At 40.4% G+C, this 19,199-nt stretch overlaps 1 protein-coding gene across 5 annotated transcripts in view; it reads right to left on the bottom strand.

Annotated features, from left to right (window-relative positions):
- The window catches only part of PAK3 (p21 (RAC1) activated kinase 3), a 118,477-nt gene that overhangs the window by 54,562 nt on the left and 44,716 nt on the right, over positions 1-19,199 (bottom strand). For all 5 annotated transcript variants that reach the window (XM_044392103.3, XM_057313696.1, XM_044392104.3 and 2 more), the window contains 5 exons: positions 18,688-18,788; positions 13,152-13,305; positions 11,290-11,327; positions 1,561-1,692; positions 294-459 (listed from right to left, as the gene is read on the bottom strand). In XM_044392103.3, the coding sequence (XP_044248038.1) occupies positions 294-459; positions 1,561-1,692; positions 11,290-11,327; positions 13,152-13,305; positions 18,688-18,788 (591 nt within the window). The remainder of the gene's footprint in view (positions 1-293; positions 460-1,560; positions 1,693-11,289; positions 11,328-13,151; positions 13,306-18,687; positions 18,789-19,199) is intronic.

The following is a 19,199-nucleotide window of genomic DNA, read 5'->3' as shown; positions in this document are numbered from 1 at the left end:
AAAATAAAACTCACTGTTTAATTCATTGTGTCAAGTTTTCACCTTAATTGATTTTGTCAAGTGAAAATATTTAGTTTCTGTCAAAGTTGGAGTGTGGGGGAAGGAGTGATCTGGAATAGAGAGCAAGTTCCGAACTTGACATCTTTTGACTTCAGGGAGCCTGGAGTTTATGCAAGCAGGCCCAAATTTTGAAAGGATCGGTTCCCATTTTAAATGTTTTATGAGAGACCATCTCATGAAGTAATGGTGGCTAAAAACAAAACAAAACAAAACAAAACTTCCCCCAAACTCACTTAGCTTCTCTAGGATCTCCTCATCAGTCATTTTGGATTTTTTCCTTTGCCGATCTGTGTTTCTATACAAAGTACTGGAATTGGCGTTCTCAGCAGAAGGTGGTGTGACCTCTTTATTTGGTGCTGCCGGTGAAGCAATGGATTCCAGCACAGAACGAGTGTAGATCTTAAAGATAAAAAAAACAAGTTCTACGATGAAAACAGTAGGCCAAGGATAGGGTATGAAGTCAAGATGCTGTCATGTCAATGAGGTTTTATTTTTATTTTTTCATTAAGACAAAATTTTAAAGCAGCTTTTGGTTCACAGTCAAGTTGAGAGGCAGGTACAGATTTCTCATCTACCCCTGGTGCCCACACATCATAGCCTCCCCCGTTGTCAATACCCCCTCCCAGAGTGGGATATTCATTACAATTGATGAACCTACATTGATGCGTCATAATCACCCAAAGTCCATAGTTTACATACAGTTCTCTCTTAGGGCGTACATTCTATAGGTTTGGACAAATGTATAATGATATGTATCTGCCATGATGGCAATGGAATTTTGTTACTACCCTAAAAATCCTCTGTGCTCTGCCTATTCATCCCTCCTCCACACCCCAGCCCCTACCCCTGATAAGTTTTTAAAGCCAAGTGATTAATTAATTATTAAAGAAGAACTTTAGAAGAGGAATGAACCATGAGAGACTGTGGACTCTGGGAAACAAACTGAGGGCTTCAGAGGGGAGGGGGGTGAGGGATTGGGATAGGCTGGTGATGGGTAGTAAGGAGGGCACATATTGCATGGTGCACTGGGTGTTATACGCAACTAATGAATCATGGAACTTTACATCAAAACAAAACAAAACAAAACAAAACAAAACAAAAAAACAAGAACTTTAAGTTGCTTCAAAAATACTGTCCTTGAAAGCTCTCAGGACTTCATCTTCTGAGGTCCCCATACATGCTGTGTTAATTCTGGTTTTGGTGCCTCTGCTTAGACAATTCCTCCTACTTGATTCACATGGATTTCCTTCTCTAATTTAACTTCTGCAGTGATCGTATAACTTAGCACTTACTTGCATGTTGTTTGGTGGCATTCTCTAATTGTCATGTACTATCTTGTATCCTTGAAGAGCAACCTCAACCGTGGTTGTACCTGATATTCTAGATCAGGGAACACAGTAGATACTCAATAGGTAGGAGCATGATTAACTAGATTCTGACTCTACAGTTGTTCCAGAGAACAACCTTTGAATCATTTAGAAATAGTCATTCGTGACTTACTGATTTCGTATGCTCGGGTCTTGGCGCGATAACTGGTGGGGGCTCATTGTCGTCTTCTTCTTCTTCCTCTTCTTCATCTTCTTCTTCAGACACAGGAGGGGCCAAAGGAGGCTCTGATGCTGTTTTTGTACTCTTACGACAAAAACAAAGTTTAGAGAACAGGTATTTAGCTCCCCATTGTTTTTCTTCAGAAATGAGAAAAGGGAAATGAAATATTTAATCACGTAGGGATATGAAAAAAATCTGCACCTTTTACAAATGAGCAGAACCATGTACAATTTGGTGACCAGGACTGCTCACATTCAGAGGTAAATTCAGGTCATGGTTTTAAACATCATGAAATTTTTAAAAAATCTTTTTATTTTCCACTGAGCTCAGAAACAGTGAGCTATTCATTTACTATTTGAAAGTTCAATGTTTTTGAAATCAATGAATAATATATTTTTAAAATGCTGTTAAAGCCTTCAATTTGTACTGGGCAGATTGTCAATTCGTTGACTGATAGTTTGTCAACCAGAAAAGGGCTATTTTGTGCCTAAAGATCAGAGCATGCATATGGATATGGTATTAATACAGCTCTGCAAATACTCACTAAGTACAAGCAAGCCCATAAATGTTGCTTCCCTGTTCAGCCTCCTGGAAAGAAGCACTCAGAAAGTAACAGACATGAGGATCTAAGGAATATTCATCAACATAAATAATTATTCAGTCTTAACCAACAGGTATAAATGGTGATTTGCAATGTTAAAAATTGCAATAACACCACCACCACCAAAAATAACAACAATCGTCATATCTAGGATCGGTTCTCGATCATTCATATTAATGCAGGGGTAAAATGGTTCCAAAGCTGAGTTTTGAAAGCACTATGGCCATGATTCTCAAAGTGTGGTCCCCGCACCAGCATCATTACTAGGAACTTGTTAGAAATGCAAATTCTTGGGCTTTATCCACACTAATGAATCATAACTCTGGGAGTGGGGCCTAATAGTGTGTTAAGCCTTCCAGGTGATTCTGGGTCAGGCTCATCATTACTGAATGATGACAGAGGTCTGTGCTGTCCATGGCTAATGAACAGTTACAATGTGGCTGGTCTGAATTGAGGTGGGTTGTAAGTGTAAAATACATATCTCATGTTGAATACGTAACATGAAAAAAATTGTAAAATAGTTCCTTGGTGAAAGACATTTCCTTTTATGTTGCATATATCTTGAAATGATAATATTTTGAACATATTGGGTTTAGTAAAATATCATTAAAATTAATTTCACCTATTTCTTTTTACTTTTTTTCAATGGGGCTACTAGAAAATTTAAAGTTACATATATGGCTTTTATGACATTCATTTCTGCTGGAAAGCACAATTATAGATTTTTTTTTCTCTTTTGTGTGTGTGTGTGTGTGTGTGTGTGTGTATTGGTTTTTTGTTGATGCCTTTGGGTATACTGGCTCAAGCTAATCCTAAATAGAATTTTCATTTCTCGAGGACAAAGCTCCTGAGGTAGATACAGGGAGCCCTGCTAATAGACTATTACATCAAAGGACCTCGGCCCATGATTGAAATTTAACTCGGATCTTCTACCATCGTGTATAAACTGATGGTAGAGCTAGAAGGTGCAATCATATATCTGATCAGAGACAGCAAGATTGATCTACTGTGCAAAGGAAGACAACTTAGAATTTATAAAAGAATATTTGAAAGAATATTTGCTTGCCCTGAGTGGTTTACAGACCGAAATTTATATTGCTTAGTTGGTACTGGTTTTCTTATTTATACACCTATATTTATTCTTAATTTGGCCAAAATAGCTAAGCAATTATATTATACTGTGGCTATGTAGAAAACGGCACGTATTGCATGGTGCACTGGGTGTTATATGCAACTAATGGATCATGGAACTTTACATCAGAAACCAGGGATGTACTGTATGGTGACTAACATAATATAATAAAAATATTATTACGAAAAAAAGGAAAACGACATGTGTTAATGACATGAAGTTTTCAGGGGAAAAAAATCAGTTTCTTCTTGTGGAAGACTAACTCTTCAGGGCACTTCAGTGGGCAAACTTAGAAACTGCCTTTAGTTTATTGGTGTTTGCTTTGAGATTATTTTGTTTCAGAAAGTTCTGCTCTATTTTATGGCAACTGAGATCAAGAATGCACCTAATCATTGTTCATTGGTAGAAGGGCAAAACCTGCATATAAACTGACTACTTTTTATATGGCAAACAAAGTTATCTTATCTATTAGGCAATATGAACCATGCTTAGGAAGAGTAAGTTTTACATGGGCCTATGAAAATATCTGAAGTCAGAAATAAGTCATCGCCTCCAAAATGCGACAATAAACTATAAAATCTAGAGTAAGTGATGTCTAATTACGTGTCTGTGAAGTATAACTATATGTCAACTTCAATTAGTGACTTACATTTAGTAGTTATAGAAATTTTATTACATTAAAAACCAAATTGTAGATTAGATTGTTTTCTTTAGCAACAGCTCTTGAGCCATCATAATGACTTCCAATAAATGATACCTAACCAAAAATTTAGGGTTACTTGTAATCAAATAACCAAAAATTCAGTGTTACTTGTAATCAAATAATTTCAAAATCGATATTAAAAAATCACTTTAAAAAGTTTACAGCAAAAAAATTAAGTGGGACAGAGGAGCCCTTTAATATATTTGATATAATGCATCATGCGGCCTCCATAAACGAGAGTGTATATACAGCCTATGAGGATTTAACATGGTCCTTGTGGAGAATAAAATGGACCTAGGTCTAGGCTTCTCTAACTGGTACAAAGACAATCAGTACTACCGACCAAGAGGTAACCTTGCACAGCTCAATGGTGGCTGTTTCGCCAAAGAAGATTCACCTGCAAAATCACACTGTTTCTTGACATTCATTACTATCCTCACGGTTCCTGTTTTCTATGGGGGACCCTCCCCATCTCCGAGTAGGGACTAAAGGACTGTTAGAAAACCTAACGTCTTTCATCTTCTGAAGGTTTGTGCGGGAGGATGAAGACCAATGTTTCTGTATATCTGAGACCAGACACTATACTGTCATGTAGGCTGGTTGGCTGGAAAGAATGTGTGGCCTTAGCGGGCATTATGTTTTGCATGATGGTTGGGCCAGGGAACATTAGCTGACCCAGAACACAGCTAGAACATCAGGTGTTGGTACTGAGAACTGAAATCGACATAATTTCTTGGCCCCATGTTAAGTAAGGCCAGGACCAGGCATACTTTCCCATCGCTGTGTAAATAATACTGGGGCTAGGCATACTTTCTATATCCTGTGTTAAGCAGCATCGAGTGAGAGCATATTTTCCTGTTCTTATGTTAAACAATACTGAGAACAAGCAAAACTAGCAGCTTCTTACTTCAAGAAATAAGAAGAAAGATAAGGCTGAACCAACTGAAGTATTTTACTTAGTAAGAATAGCAGCTGGCCCACCAATAGAAGACTCTCACTTCACCAACCTAAAGCTATTTCATCACACACTGCACAATCCTAACCTGTTCCTTGCCTTGTAAGACCAGCTTTAAAATCACATAGCCATGGGGCGCCTGGGTGGCTCAGTCCAGTTAAGCGTCGGACTCCGGATTTCCGCTCAGGTCATGATCTCAGGGTCGTGAGATCAAGCCCCGTGTGGGGTTCTGTGCTCAGGGGGACGTCTGCTTCTCTCTCTCTCTCCCTCTCCCTCTGCCCTTCCCCCTGCTCTCTCTCTCTCAAATAAATGAAATCTTTAAAAATAAAATCAAATCACATAGCTATGTTCTAAAGCCCTATAAACGTTCTCCCCTGACATCCCCTACCTAAGATACTGCTGAAACTCTATAAAGGGAGGGCTCTTTCTTGCTGCTAGAGTTTAATAAACAGCTTTGTTTATTAACAGGTTTTTCTGGTGGTCCTTTTGGGAGTCACAGGTATAATGTCGCTACGCTCTTCCTTCTAGGCTGAGAATGACTATGTCTGTCTAAACTTGAAAAAAATATAGACAGATACTCTGGTTTCTTTTCAGATGATAACCGGAGGGGAGGTATGTGGGGGGTTGGGTGAAATAGGGGATGGGGATTCAGGAGGGCACTTGCCATGATGAGCGCCGGGTGCTGTATGGAAGTGTTGAATCACTACATTGTACACCTGACACTCATATTAATTACACTGCATGTTAACTAACTGGATTTAAACCAGCAAGTAAGGAACATTTTTGTCTTACTGAAAATTTGTGATACTCTCTTTGTGCCACACAGCGGGGCAAGGGAGGTCATTCTTTACTTGAGCAGGGTCCTGGAGTCTTTTAGAACTCTGAAGTGTTTGGCCGATCTCTCCAGAAGAATACAGGTAAGTATGTGCTTCTCCATATAATTTCAAGGGTTCAGAGATCTTACGAAGCCCATCCGTATGGTCTATAAGTTATAAACCTTGCTCTAGACAATACACTAGCTAGAGAAACTGCCTTAGGAAACTCTTCTTTCTTTGAACTTCCTTGTTAAAGTTCAAAGGAATTAGAAGTAAGGACCTTGGAGGCTCCAGATCGTGCCAAGTGTGGTCTGAGGGCCACTTTCGGTGCTTGTTTAGGATGCAGATCTCAGGGTTCTATTCCATTTTCACTTGCACCTTCTCCAGGCAGTTCTGATCCACACTGAAGTAAAAGGACCACTAATCTAGATGAACAAAATAAACCAGTACTCCGGATCGAAAACTCAATCTGTGTCAACTGTACAAATCATGACGTCTTCATAGCATTGTCGCCACCCTCCACTCAAAATACTAGTCCAGGATTCTAAATGCATTACTTTACTCTCAACAGTCCACTACAAATATAAAATTTTAAAGTAGCCTCAAATTGAAGAGTAGGTCCCTGAACAGTATTTAGCATTTAATACACTCATATCAAAGAAGCTACCATGAGTGAGCAGTAAAGCAGATGTCATAGGACTACGGGAGGTATTACTGAATTCAATATTAACGATGTAGTCCTAGTTTAAAATATTTAGTGAATACAACACTGCTTCTATGGTAATTCCCACCCAGGCTACTAGAGGTTGCCAAAACTGGTGTTCAGTTTAGGCTCTGTCTATAAGGGATCGTCCAATCCCATTAAATCAGATCTTATAGGAGAGCTAGGTCTACTTGGGAGTGTTTCTAATGCAAGAAAGCATAAGCAGCGTCAAGGCAATCTTCCCCTGGAACCATAAGGAAAGCGAGGGTGCTCTCAATTCCCCATTCCTAAGTAGCTGAGTCCCACTGAAGGGAACCAATCTAAACTTAAGGGTCTAATCCAGTCCATTCAATCAATAGAAACCCAGCCTCGGTTAAGTGGTTTAATTAGTATCTCCACCTGGGAGTCCTGCCAGCCCTTCAAACTCCAACCTGTCCAATAGGAAACTCAGCATCTGCTCACGGAAATTTGTAATTCCCGAAGGATGGCATCCTCACCCTTTTGGCCACCCTTGTATCATTGGAAGCCTGCAATCACCTTTGACCTTGACCTTTCCTCCAACATCCAATCAATAACCTAAACATTTGAACCTCATCTGCATTCCTACTGCCACCATCTCCATTAGGCCCTTGTTACCTACGGCGACTCCTCAAACTGGTCTCCCCTTCATCCAGCCTCACCTTCCGCCCTTAACTCACTTTGGACATCAGCTGTCAGGTAACTGTTCCCAAAGCATACGCTTTCATTGCCTAATTCTCCTGTTCCAAAAAACTCCAAGGGCTTCCCAATGTATACTGGAAAAGGCCAGATTTCTTTCTTTTCTTTTTAATTTAAAGTTTACATAGTGAACATACAGTGCAATATTGGTTTCCGGAGTAGAATTTAGTGATTCATCACTTACACACAACACTCAGTGCTCATCACAACAAGCGCCCTCCTTAATACCCTTCACCCCTCTAGCCCATCCCCCACCCTCCTCCCTCCATCAACCCTCAGTTTGTTTTCTACTGTTGAGTCTCTTTCCCTCTCTTCCTTTCCCTGCCCCATTTCCATATGTTCATCTGTTTTGTTTCTTAAATTCCACATATGAGTGAGATCATATAATTGTCTTTCTCTGACTGACTTATTTCACTTAGCATCACACACTCTAGTTCCATCCACATTGCTGCAAATAGGCCAGATTTCTTGGAATGCTATTTAAGGGTCGTTATGATTTGGCTCCAACTTAATGTTCAAGGCTTAATTCCTATGATTCCTTTTGCATCTGTCTTCATTCAAAACCACACAATTTTGTCCCCGTGCTCTCCTCACTACTGTGCCCTTCCTTATGTTTTTCCTTTTGCTTAGAATGCCCTTCCCCATCCTCACAGATACAAATCCCATCGGACCTTCATGATCTAGCTCAAATGCCCCCTTTTACGTGAAGCGTTTTCCAACTCAACATTCAACAAATATGTACCAAGTACCTACTTTGTACCAGACACTGAGGTTTAAGCCCTTCGAGACAAGGGCCTTCTTCCTTTTCCTACCCAGCTGAAAGTAATCTCTTTTCTCTGAGTTCTCATAGCAAATGGACATGTTGTATGGTATGTAATATGGTCCATATTGTATTGTGTTTCTTGATGTGCATACTTCTCTTCCCTTACCAGAATGAGCTCCAGATTTTGTACTGCTTGTAAGGGCGCACTTGATAAATATATGTGAGAAAAGTAAATATCCAGTTGTTTTATCTCCAAACAGTTAGAATATCATTTTTTTCTTTTTTGGTGGAATATTTTGATCATTATGTAGATTTAGTTTGAATTCCACAAGCAAAACCAGTAGAAGCAAGCCCAAAAGAAAGGGACAGTATTTCAGGAGATACACACTATTGACAAAAATAAAAACCAAACTACCGACCATCCTAACAGGCTAGCGTTTAAAATAACTGACCTACCTACCTTAAAAAAATACCAACTATTTCTTTGCCAGAATACCCAGCTCATATTTATTAGACAATAATGATATTAAGTAAACCAAGGGAGGAAATGTAAGTGTTGATCACGGAACGCTGGCATTTTTGCTTTAGCTTACATTCAATAAACATATACTATGTGCTAGGTAGTATACTAAGTATATTATATGCATTATCACATTCAATATTCATACAATAAGATGAAACACCTATGTCCAGAGCCTTCACTCTTTGTTTATTTTTACGTTTAATTGTGGTAAAATATACATGATGTAAAATTCACCATCTTAGCCATTTTTAAATGTACAGTTCAGTAGTGCTAAGTATATTCACACTGTTGTGCAAGCAAGCTCTAGAACCCTTTCCATCTTGCAAAAATCAAACTCAGTATACAGAGTACTCTGCATCTCCTATGAGTAGAATCACACAGCATTTGTCTTTTCATGACTGGATTATTTCACTTGGCATAATGGCCTCAAGGTTAATCCATGTGGTAGCATGTGTCAACATGTCAGAATGTCCTTCCTTCCTTTTTTTTTTTTTTTTTTTACTCAGCTGTCAGAAAGAACGAATTCTCAACATTTGCTGCAACATGGACGGCACTGGAGGAGCTAATGCTAAGTGAAATAAGTCAAGCAGAGAAAGACAATTATCATATGATTTCTCTCATCTATGGAACATAAGAACTAGGAAGATCGGTAGGGGAAGAAAGGGATAAAGAAAGGGGGGGTAATCAGAAGGGGGAATGAAGCATGAGAGACTATGGACTATGAGAAACAAACTGAGGGCCTCAGAGGGGAGGGGGGGTTGGGGAATGGGATAGACCGGTGATGGGTAGTAAGGAGGGCACGTATTGCATGGTGCACTGGGTGTTATACGCAACTAATGAATCATCAAACTTTACATCGGAAACCAGGGATGTACTGTATGGTGACTAACATAATAAAAAATCATTAGAAAAATAATAAAATAAAATAAAATAAAAAGAATCAGGCAATGAAAAAAAAAAAAAGTAGGCTCCATGCTCATCATGGAGCCCAACACGGGGCTTGAACTCACAACCCTGAGATCAAGACCTGAGCTGCAATCAAGACCTGAGCCAATATCAAGAGTCAGATGCCCAACCGACTGAGCTGCCCAGGAGCCCCAGAGTTTCCTTCCTCTTTAAGGCTGAATAATATTCCAAGGCATGTATATATCACATTTATTTATCCATTTGTCTGTTGATGGGCACATGGGTTGCTCCCACCTTTTGTATATTGTGAATAATGCTGCTATGAACATGGGTGTATAAAAATCTGTTTGAAAATCTGTTGTCAATTCTTTTGAGTATCAATGCAGAAGTAGGTTTGCTGGATCACATGGTAATTCTATTTTTAAATTTTGAGGAACTGCCACACTATTCCATAGCCTTTACTTGTTACCACTAAGGATCTACTACTTTCACACTTGTCGCCCAGGGTGACATCAAATGGGCCAGCATGTGTCCTCTATAAAAGGTTGATTATCCAGGATTCTTCGAATCAACAGTTAAGAAACCTCACTAATGCTGATTATTTCAAAATAAAACCACACAAAGGTAAGCCTTGTCTAAGATAATTTTCTGTCTAATGTCTATGGGTATTCTTGCAGATATGCCGTCACTTCGAAGAACTTTGAACTAGGTTACTTATTTTCTAGTTTCTTCCCTGATAAGACTATGTGAGCTTGGGCAAAGTCACACCCCACGGCATCTCAGTTTTTTGGAACAGGTGACGCTCAGAGGTGTAGTGGTATGACCTCACTCGAGTTATTTCACCTCTCTGAATCTCATCTGTAAAATGGAGACAATGGTAAGGCTTCCCTAACCCGGTAGCAAGCAAGGTTAAGTGAATGCAAAATGTTATCATCCCAGGGCCTGGCACATTGTAAGCGTTGAGTCAAGAGAAGTCACTATCATGATGATGATTATTTTCAAGATTCTTTGTGTAAGAGAAATAGGAGCACTTCTCTACATGAAGATTCATATATGCATGTTCATAGTAGCTTTATCTATAATAGCCAAAAGCTGTCAACAGTCGGGAGATCCTTCAATGGGTAAGTTGTTAAACGAACAGTGGTACGTCCATACCATGGGCTACTACTTGCAATAAAAAGGAACAAACTACTGATAACACACAACTCAGATGAACTCTAAGAGCATTATGCTGAGTGAAAAAAAGCCAATCCCAAAGGTCATATACTCTGTTTTGTGTACATGAAATGTCCAGAAAGATAAATCCATAGTACCAGATCAGTGACTGCCTGGGGCTAGGGTAGGGGTGGGAAGGGGAATAACTGTAAACAAGCATAAGGGATCTCAGGAGGTGATGAAAGTATTCTAAAACTGGCTTGCGACGATGGTAGGGCTGGTGTACACATTTACCTAAACTCATCAAACTGTACACTTAAAATGGGTGAATTTTATGGATCTAAATTATACCTTTAAAAGACTGTTTTTTATTTTATTTTTTTTTATTTTTATTTATTTATTTTTTTAAAAGATTTTATTTATTTGACAGAGATAGAGACAGCCAGCGAGAGAGGGAACACAAGCAGAGGGAGTGGGAGAGGAAGAAGCAGGCTCATAGCGGAAGAGCCTGATGTGGGGCTTGAACCCAGATTGCCGGGATCACGCCCTGAGCCGAAGGCAGACGCTTAACCGCTGTGCCACCCAGGCGCCCCTAAAAGACTGTTTTTTAAAAAAAGATTCTCTATCTAAACCGAATCTGTGTGATGGCATTCTGTTGGCCTGCCAGAAACACTAATCACTCCACACCATTTTCAATTTTTCACTTACCGAGGGATGGGCTGCTATGTATCCGTGTGCGCTTTTATCTGAAAAGTAGATAAAGATGTCACCTTTATTTCATGAAGCCTGCCTCACTTAGAGACCAGAGTTAATAAAAAAATTAACCTGCATGCCTTTGACCAGAAGGAAATTCTCCAATTCGGTATTGAACAGATCCTGTAACAAATGACATCGTTGTTCTGAAAACAGCTCACAACCTTGCCCCCTCAAGTGTCATTTTATAGACCTTAATGGAGGCCTCCAGCGAATCTCATCTACGTGGAGGAATATCAAGATTACTTACTCCTTTGTTTGAAAGATTTTATTTATTTGAGAGAGAGAGAGTAAGTGCGAACATGCGTGCAAGCAGGGGGAAGGGCAGAGGGAGAGGGAGAGAGAACCCTTAAGGAGACTCCCCACTGAGCACAGAGCCCAATGCAGGGCTCGATCCCAGGACCCTGAGACGGTGACCTGAGGTGAAAGCAAGAGTCAGATGCTTAACTGACTGAGCCACCCAGGTGCCCCGAGATTGCCCACTCCTGATTGGTATGAGTCTATATACCTATATCCAGAATTTCTCCCCTACTTCCTCCTTCCCTCACCTCCTCCCTCCCTCCCTCCCTCTCTCCTCTTCCACCCTGCCTTCCTTCCTTTCTCTTTCTCCTCCTCCCCACCTCCTCCCCCCCATTCCTCGGTCTCAACACTAGAGCACCCACAGACTGTCTGGGGAGTTTCACTCAGCTCAAACAAATACTGGAAAGAAGCATTTTTGGTGCTGATCGCCTGTGTTTCTCCAGTGACCCCGGAGGACATTTCTAGACTCCCTCACATTAATTAAGCACTGTTTGATGTGTCATTAGGATCTCTGAGACATTTCATTCTACATGGAAGACAAAATATCATAAAAAGCTCTCCTTGCTGGCCTTTTTCGTTTCGGTTTTCTGCCCTGGAGAATAGCAGTTAAGCTATCTTCTCAGTTAAAAACACCCCGTGGGGCCCGTGATTTACTATACGCCTTAAGTTTAGGCTTTGACATGTGTTATGACCAAATGAGACACTCCTCTCCTTCCAAGGGTCCCCTTGCACCATCCTTGAAGATATTTCAAGCCTGCTTTATGTTGAAACCAATGCTGAGAGGTAGGGGCTCTTTACAGCTGGGCCACTAATGATAGGATTCTCTTCTTTTTTTAGATGTTAAATAATAAGTTGTTCTAGAGAGGTACCCTGGGTCATCTTTCTAAAAATGCAAAAATATTGTTTGGCACATATTTTTCAGTTGCTTATAGTGCAAACGTGAACCTCAAAGCTTCAAACAAAGGCTGGGTCTATGTGCTAGCAAACGGAGTCAAGATTTGGCAGGAACACGGCCATTTCGATTTCTTATAAATAGCCAGACATGATTTCTTTTTTTAAGCCTGATTTTGAGGTTGGATCAAAATAACCTGGCAACTACAAAATGCATGCTGCATCATCAGGGTCTAATTCAATGAATCGGAGGGATAAAATAAACTTCAGGAGACCGTGGTTTGATCCATACACCTCTTATCTCATGGACACATCACAAGGCCTGATCATACGTGACTACGTGTCTTCTTCATGCCAGTGCAGAGACCAAACACCTGTGTTTGCCGATTCAAACTAACAACCGCTGCTTCACTGAGCAGTTCCCCTACCTGAGTTCTAGAAACACCCAAGCGGTAAACCTCCTCACGTCAACTTCACCTTCCAACCCATCTTTCGATTTACTGCCGTCGAAGTCATTTGGTGAAGGCACTAGAACTGGCTTCAGATGCCCTACAGGCGTTCTGCTCTAATCCTGAGGCTCTGGGATGGGAATTCCTTCTTCTCTGGTATCTTGGATTTCCTCTTACCTCCCGACGTAAAGCTCATGTATTTCTGGTTGTTGACCGTTTCTTTGGAATCGTAGAATTTGAGAACATCCAGGACGGCTTGTGGGTTCTTCTTCTGTTCCAGTTTTGTTATGTTGGAGGTTTGGAGTAACCGTGCCCACTGCTCAGGGATTCCCTGTGGACAACCAGAGGGAGAGAATGGCGGCTCAGAACATTCAGCAGCTGCATTTTGATGTTGCAGTAAAGTTCTTCACCAAGAAGCCCATGCTACCTGTAGGATTACACTTGGGAAACTGAAGTGACACTCTAGATTTAAAGTTAGTAAACTTAATAATGCAATCATTCTCTTCTCTAATTAAAACACATAGGTAAAAACTAGGATCCAACTTAAAAAGGGTGGGTGGGAGTATGACTGTGATAGAAAAAAAAAAAGCGCATGAAAATCACCTCCATATTAATTCTGCTCATCCATGAAATGATGTTTACGGCTTAGCTTATTTTTTCTGGCGACTCAGGGCAGACATAGCAAGACTTCTCTAAATTTGTGCACAGTATAGCATAGTGCAGATCAATGGGTTTTATATGACTGGAATCACATAAGCTGTTTCTGGGCATGTCGTAATCGGAAGATCTTTCGGAATAGAAGAAAAGCCTCACCCTTGGGCAGTTGACACTTTGTGATTAGAAAATGCAATTTTTGGGGGGAGGGGGTGGTCTAGGGCTTTAATACAGCGGGGGATTGAGAGGAGGCAAAAATAGACTAGTGCAGGAGCAACAGCCACGGGGGTGCTAAATAGTTTCTCCTCTCCTCCCTCCATCCCCTCCTCCCCACTTTGTTCGTTGGCCACATGGAACCTGGGGACTGTGACGCCCGTGCCAAAGCGTCAGGAGAATTGGCAATACTCTAAAAGTGTTTAGAGCAGAGAGGAGGGAGCTTTTGGAAATCGAACCCAGGACAATTGCACCAATTACGCTGAAAGGTTAGCTTCGCCTTGAGCGTGGAGCGTTCTTTCCTACACGTTCAGCCTACGGATGTCCCCATTTCGTAATTGTCCAGCCTCCAAGAGCAACTTGGAGTGAGAGACAGACACACCTTTCCTGAAGTGCATCTAGACACAATTTATGTGGCCTTGCCCTCCGAAGTCTCGGCAAAACAATGTGTGACGTGGGCCTCCAGAGTTTGGGAATGACAACAAAAAAGTGAGATAAGCCAAGCAACAACTCTACTGCACACACATGAACCTGCCGCGGCAGTGCTAGGACATCTCAAAGAAGCACTTTGATGCAAGCTTCTTTTGGGCCTGTGACGCACCTCTGGGAGCTTCCCTGGGCACATCTGTGAGCCATAGAGATCTGGCTGTAATGGACGTAAATAAAGAAAGAAAAGAAAGTTAAAACAGAATGTGGGACAACTTAGAAGGTGGGAGGAGATGAAACCAATGGGTCTGAATGGGGAGGGGGGGTCATCCCTTTTCAAGTGGGGCGGTTATGAAAATCGAGAGGTCTTAACTCCATCAGGGGCAGGACAGGCTACAGGACAACAGACTTCAGAAAACAGAGGAAAAAAGACAACGTTCTCAAGTTTGGACATGTAATTCCACTTGGGGCCAGATGTTTCCTCCATAAATACACAATAGTAAGAATTACCGTGAAAGGACCGGAGAAATTACCAGAAGGCAGAAACATGACTTTGGAGGGAAGAAGGATGGCATCGTGAAAAGCTTTGACGATAATTTGTAAGTCTGTATTTACAACCGGGTGATCCCAGGTAGCCGATGGCCATGTGATGAACTTACAAATTTCAGTTCCCACTTCTGGTTAACCATTTCCAGTTTCACAGTGGAAGTGTCTGTGTGGCTCAAATGGACAGGATGGCGACATGGGGACGCTAAATGTAACTGCATTCTCATTGATGCGACTCTTCTGCACGCTGCAGCGAGAAAGTCGTGACTGGTTTAGGGAAAACTAGATTAAGGATTTCCCACACAGCCAGACTCCACCTTTGAGAGTTTCTTTAGACCAGCGCAAGGGAAACCGTTTCATTTCAAAGCATATATGAAAAATTTCCATTTTAATGCTGCAGTTCTGACGTCCCGGCTTCTCACACAGTAAGATCGGATAACAGGGAACGGCTTGGTCTAAATAAAGAGATTGTCTCCAAAGCTACAGAAACATGCTTCGACCCAACTGGTTTGATTTGGGATACAGGTCTTTGATTCCTGGCATTTGGGGTTACTCCAAGCACAGTGAAACGACACTTTGACATGCATTAATCGCGCAATTTGATGCTAAAGCCTTAAGCCACATATTTGAACTCAGGAGCCCATGCATGATCCCAGTTCTGATTCTAAGTGCAATTAATAGCATTTGGTTAATACTGTAATGGCCAAAGGAGTTAAGTGTTACAAAACCAGGTATGCATTGCACATAACCACTAGAGCAGACATCACTGGCATGATTGTTACCGTAATTATTAGAATATTTGCAGTTATTATACATTCTGATGGCACTTCTAAACTTTTGTGATAAATAAATGCCTCGTGATCACTAGACAGCAGGAAAACGTGCTGCCAGTTGCAGAAGAGCCTTCAGACAACTATACTTACCACATGACTACCCTGCTGACATAATTTCTTGTTTCTTTGAGAAGTCGAGATAAACTAGTCGATCAGTAAGACCTGACACTTAAATTTGAACGTATGCCACAAAGGCACGTCATCAGAAAGCCATCTCATTACTCCAGATTGAGGTACAAATCCGAAAAGTTAAGACAGCTAATGGAGACCTAGAGGTATGAGCATCAGAAGCAGGAGCACATATCAATGCCTGACCACGTATACGAGAACGACCAGATGTACAACAAGCTGGGGATTGTCTGGAGTAGCCCAGGAGAATGGCAGCATGATACAACAGGCCAAGCATTTATCTTATCATAAGAAATGATCATGTATATCACTCATACCATTTTTCCCTCTGATTGACTTGAAGCGACCGTCACAGGTCTAGAGGTCTGGAAGGGGGAGTTCTGAAGTATTTGGGACAAAAATGGCAATATAAAGGGTAAGGACTTTTCATAGCTTAGCACCCCAAATCTCACCTCCCAACCTGATTTGAATCTCAAGGTCTGAGCGTATAACCAGGCGTACAAGGTTATATGGGCCAACTAGCCATAGGACAATCACCAAGGGGCACGCCAAATCGGCGTCCAAATATTCACAACGACAGGCCCTTGGAAGACAACCGAACAAGACAGTTCAACAAATTGCTCAAAATTCAACGTAAGCAACAGCAATAATCAAATTTGGTTAATATGTCCCTCCCCCTCTGTGCACGGTATGTTAGTGGTACCGCGGCAAATAGGACCCAATTTTAAATGCTACCAACAAAATGATTTTAAAAGCTTATCATTTGGCAGTTTTTAAAGTTAGTAAATGTAAACCATAGGTGAAAAGAGTTAAAAAGGGCAGACTTCGGCATCTTTAAATATAATGTGTGGACGAATAGTTTCAAAAGACCACCAAGAGGACAATAAATGCATTAGATTTCCAAATTTAGCCTGTGTCTGTCTGTATATTCAAAGGATTTCTAACAACTGCCTGCATCCACCTGCATCCAAACAGCTGCTTTATTTTAAATTGGGCATGAGGGAGGTGGGGGGGGCAGGTTTTGGTTTGGTTGCATTCAGATGCATCAAACTGTTGTTCACAATTGGGAAGGGTGCCCACTCCCAGCCCTTGCTGGTGGGTTTTTTGGGTTTTAACCAACCGCAAAGTGAAAATGCAGTCAGCAAGATGACGGTGCTTCACTTTTTTTCATTTCCATTCAGAACCCCAATAGAACAAAGGAAGAGCTCAAGAAAGATTGTATCATAAGATGTCAAGCAAGTTGGAAAGAGCCGAAAAAATTTTTTAAAAAAATTGGGAAGGAACCAGAATGTCACATGAGAATAGCAGACGAGAGAGCTTTCACATCAGAGCACAAAAAGGAAGGAAAAGAAAACGTGGCATGACAGCAATAAAACAAGAGAAATTAAAGCAGAAGAAAAGCACATAGAAAACAAAAAAGGTCAAAACTGGGAGCATAACGTTCTTAAAATAAAAACAGGGAAGAGTTATTAGACCACATTTATAAAGTTGAAGTGCTTTGACACTTTCAAATGTCAAAAAGTCATAATATCTTTGTTCAGATTACAAAAATCATTATTATTTTTTATTTATTATTATTATTTTTTTGGTGGTGACAGCGGTAATGGTAATGGTGCCAGGAGTCAAGGCCATTTGAATAATGTCTCTGACTCCAGGGATGATATTGGTTAAATCCTACCAGTGTCTCAACTTTATCAATGTATTTCTTTATGTTCCTTTCCATTTGCTACTGAGAGCATAGAAATTACCAGCTCACGTCACTTTACAAGGCCAAGATGTTTACTCCATTTTCATTTTATTCTCATATTGTGTACTTTTGGAATTGGGGGGAAAAAAGGCAATTTGGCTGTCAATTCAGCGACATGATTTGCTTCTCCAAATCCAGTTAATTTGTCTCCCACCCCTTTTTGGTTCACTTAGTCATATGAGTTTACTTACTAACTGTCAAGTTACGCAACAGAAAATTTAATTATTTAACATCTAAAATTATCTTTGGTTTTAGAACCCAAGAATCAGTGGTGATGATATTATAAAAGATTTTTCTTCTGAATGTGTTCAAAATTACTCATCTCAGAATGTACATTTTTATTGAGATCCTTACTAGTACGGAAAAAAGTAGTTGATCCTCCTGGGGACATTTTTCTAGCCATATCTTTTCCTTCATCCATCTAAAAACAAAGATGCCAGATCTTTAAAAAAAAAAAAGTACAAAATGACTGAGATCTTGTGCTATTTGAGCACTACAAATTTCCAAAGAAAGGCTGACTCTATAGCTATGGTCTTTCTGGAGAATTCATATTGGTATTTATTGTGGATTGCATGTGCAAAGCACATAACCACTAAAGCACACACGATAGAGTCATGAATATTCTTCCTGAAACACAGGGTTTGTTGTCTTGAAGGCCTATGAAATACACCTGTTAATAGGCCTAAAAATAATCCATGGTCTTGAAATCATAGCGAAGACCGGGTCAATTGTACAGAGATTTTTGGTTTGTGTGGTTAGCTGATCTGGGTAATCCAGGTTCCAATGTAAAGCCTGAATTATCCAGATGGACTGTCTTCACTGGCCAAGGTGAGTCAATTGATTCTGATTCACTTCAAACAATAAAGAACAGGCTCAACAGAGTCTCTCTACCAGGACTGCCTCTCCTGTGCCATGGAAAATTTGCATTTTCAATCACATTGAAGACCAACTGCAATCAGACATTTTTACAACGGACAAAATAATTTTGCCAATACTCTCGCCACTCTCTAGTTCCAACTGGGATTGACTTGGCATAGTCCATCTTCCTTGAAATCATCCAGATCATCAAGCCTGACATTCTGGGACATGGGCATGCTTTCTTGAAACCTATTTTCACAAAGGAATTTTTTCATGGCTTGCAAAACACAGTAAGGAGCTTACTTACAGTGAACTCCCCGGTGACTGCGTCAAACCCCACATGAATCGTATGTTCAAAGTCTGAAGGAAGAGAGATCTCTGGGCGTTCTTTCTCCTTCTTCTTATTGGCTAAAGGCAAAATGTTAACATGTATTTATTGGGAATATAGTTTTGTCATTCCTAAGTTGTACAATTAGGTTCATCAAAAACAATTACAAAGTAGAAAGACAACTGATTCCAACACAAGCTTAACAGGATTTAGCTCCAGAAGTTATAAAGTCATCTGCAGAAGTAGCTGAGAGTTTGACAAAAAATGTTACATCCAAATAATTTACAAATTTCCCAAATACAGTTCAAACAAAACTTGCGGTCACACTGATTTATGTCCCTTACCAGTCTAATAATGTAACCAACAGAGATATAGGTGTATTGTGTTTAACTGGCTTTGTTGACTGTCGAATAGGACTTACTAAAGAAGCAATTCATTATGAACAAGTCAAGCTAAGGCTTACTATTAGAAAGAAAACAGAAAAGTGCTGA

Source organism: Ursus arctos, chromosome X, assembly GCF_023065955.2.
Source record: "Ursus arctos isolate Adak ecotype North America chromosome X, UrsArc2.0, whole genome shotgun sequence".
In the NCBI taxonomy this organism is placed as follows: domain Eukaryota; kingdom Metazoa; phylum Chordata; class Mammalia; order Carnivora; family Ursidae; genus Ursus; species Ursus arctos.
Note: the sequence above shows the minus strand (reverse complement) of the source record. Positions and strands in the feature narration are given on the sequence as shown.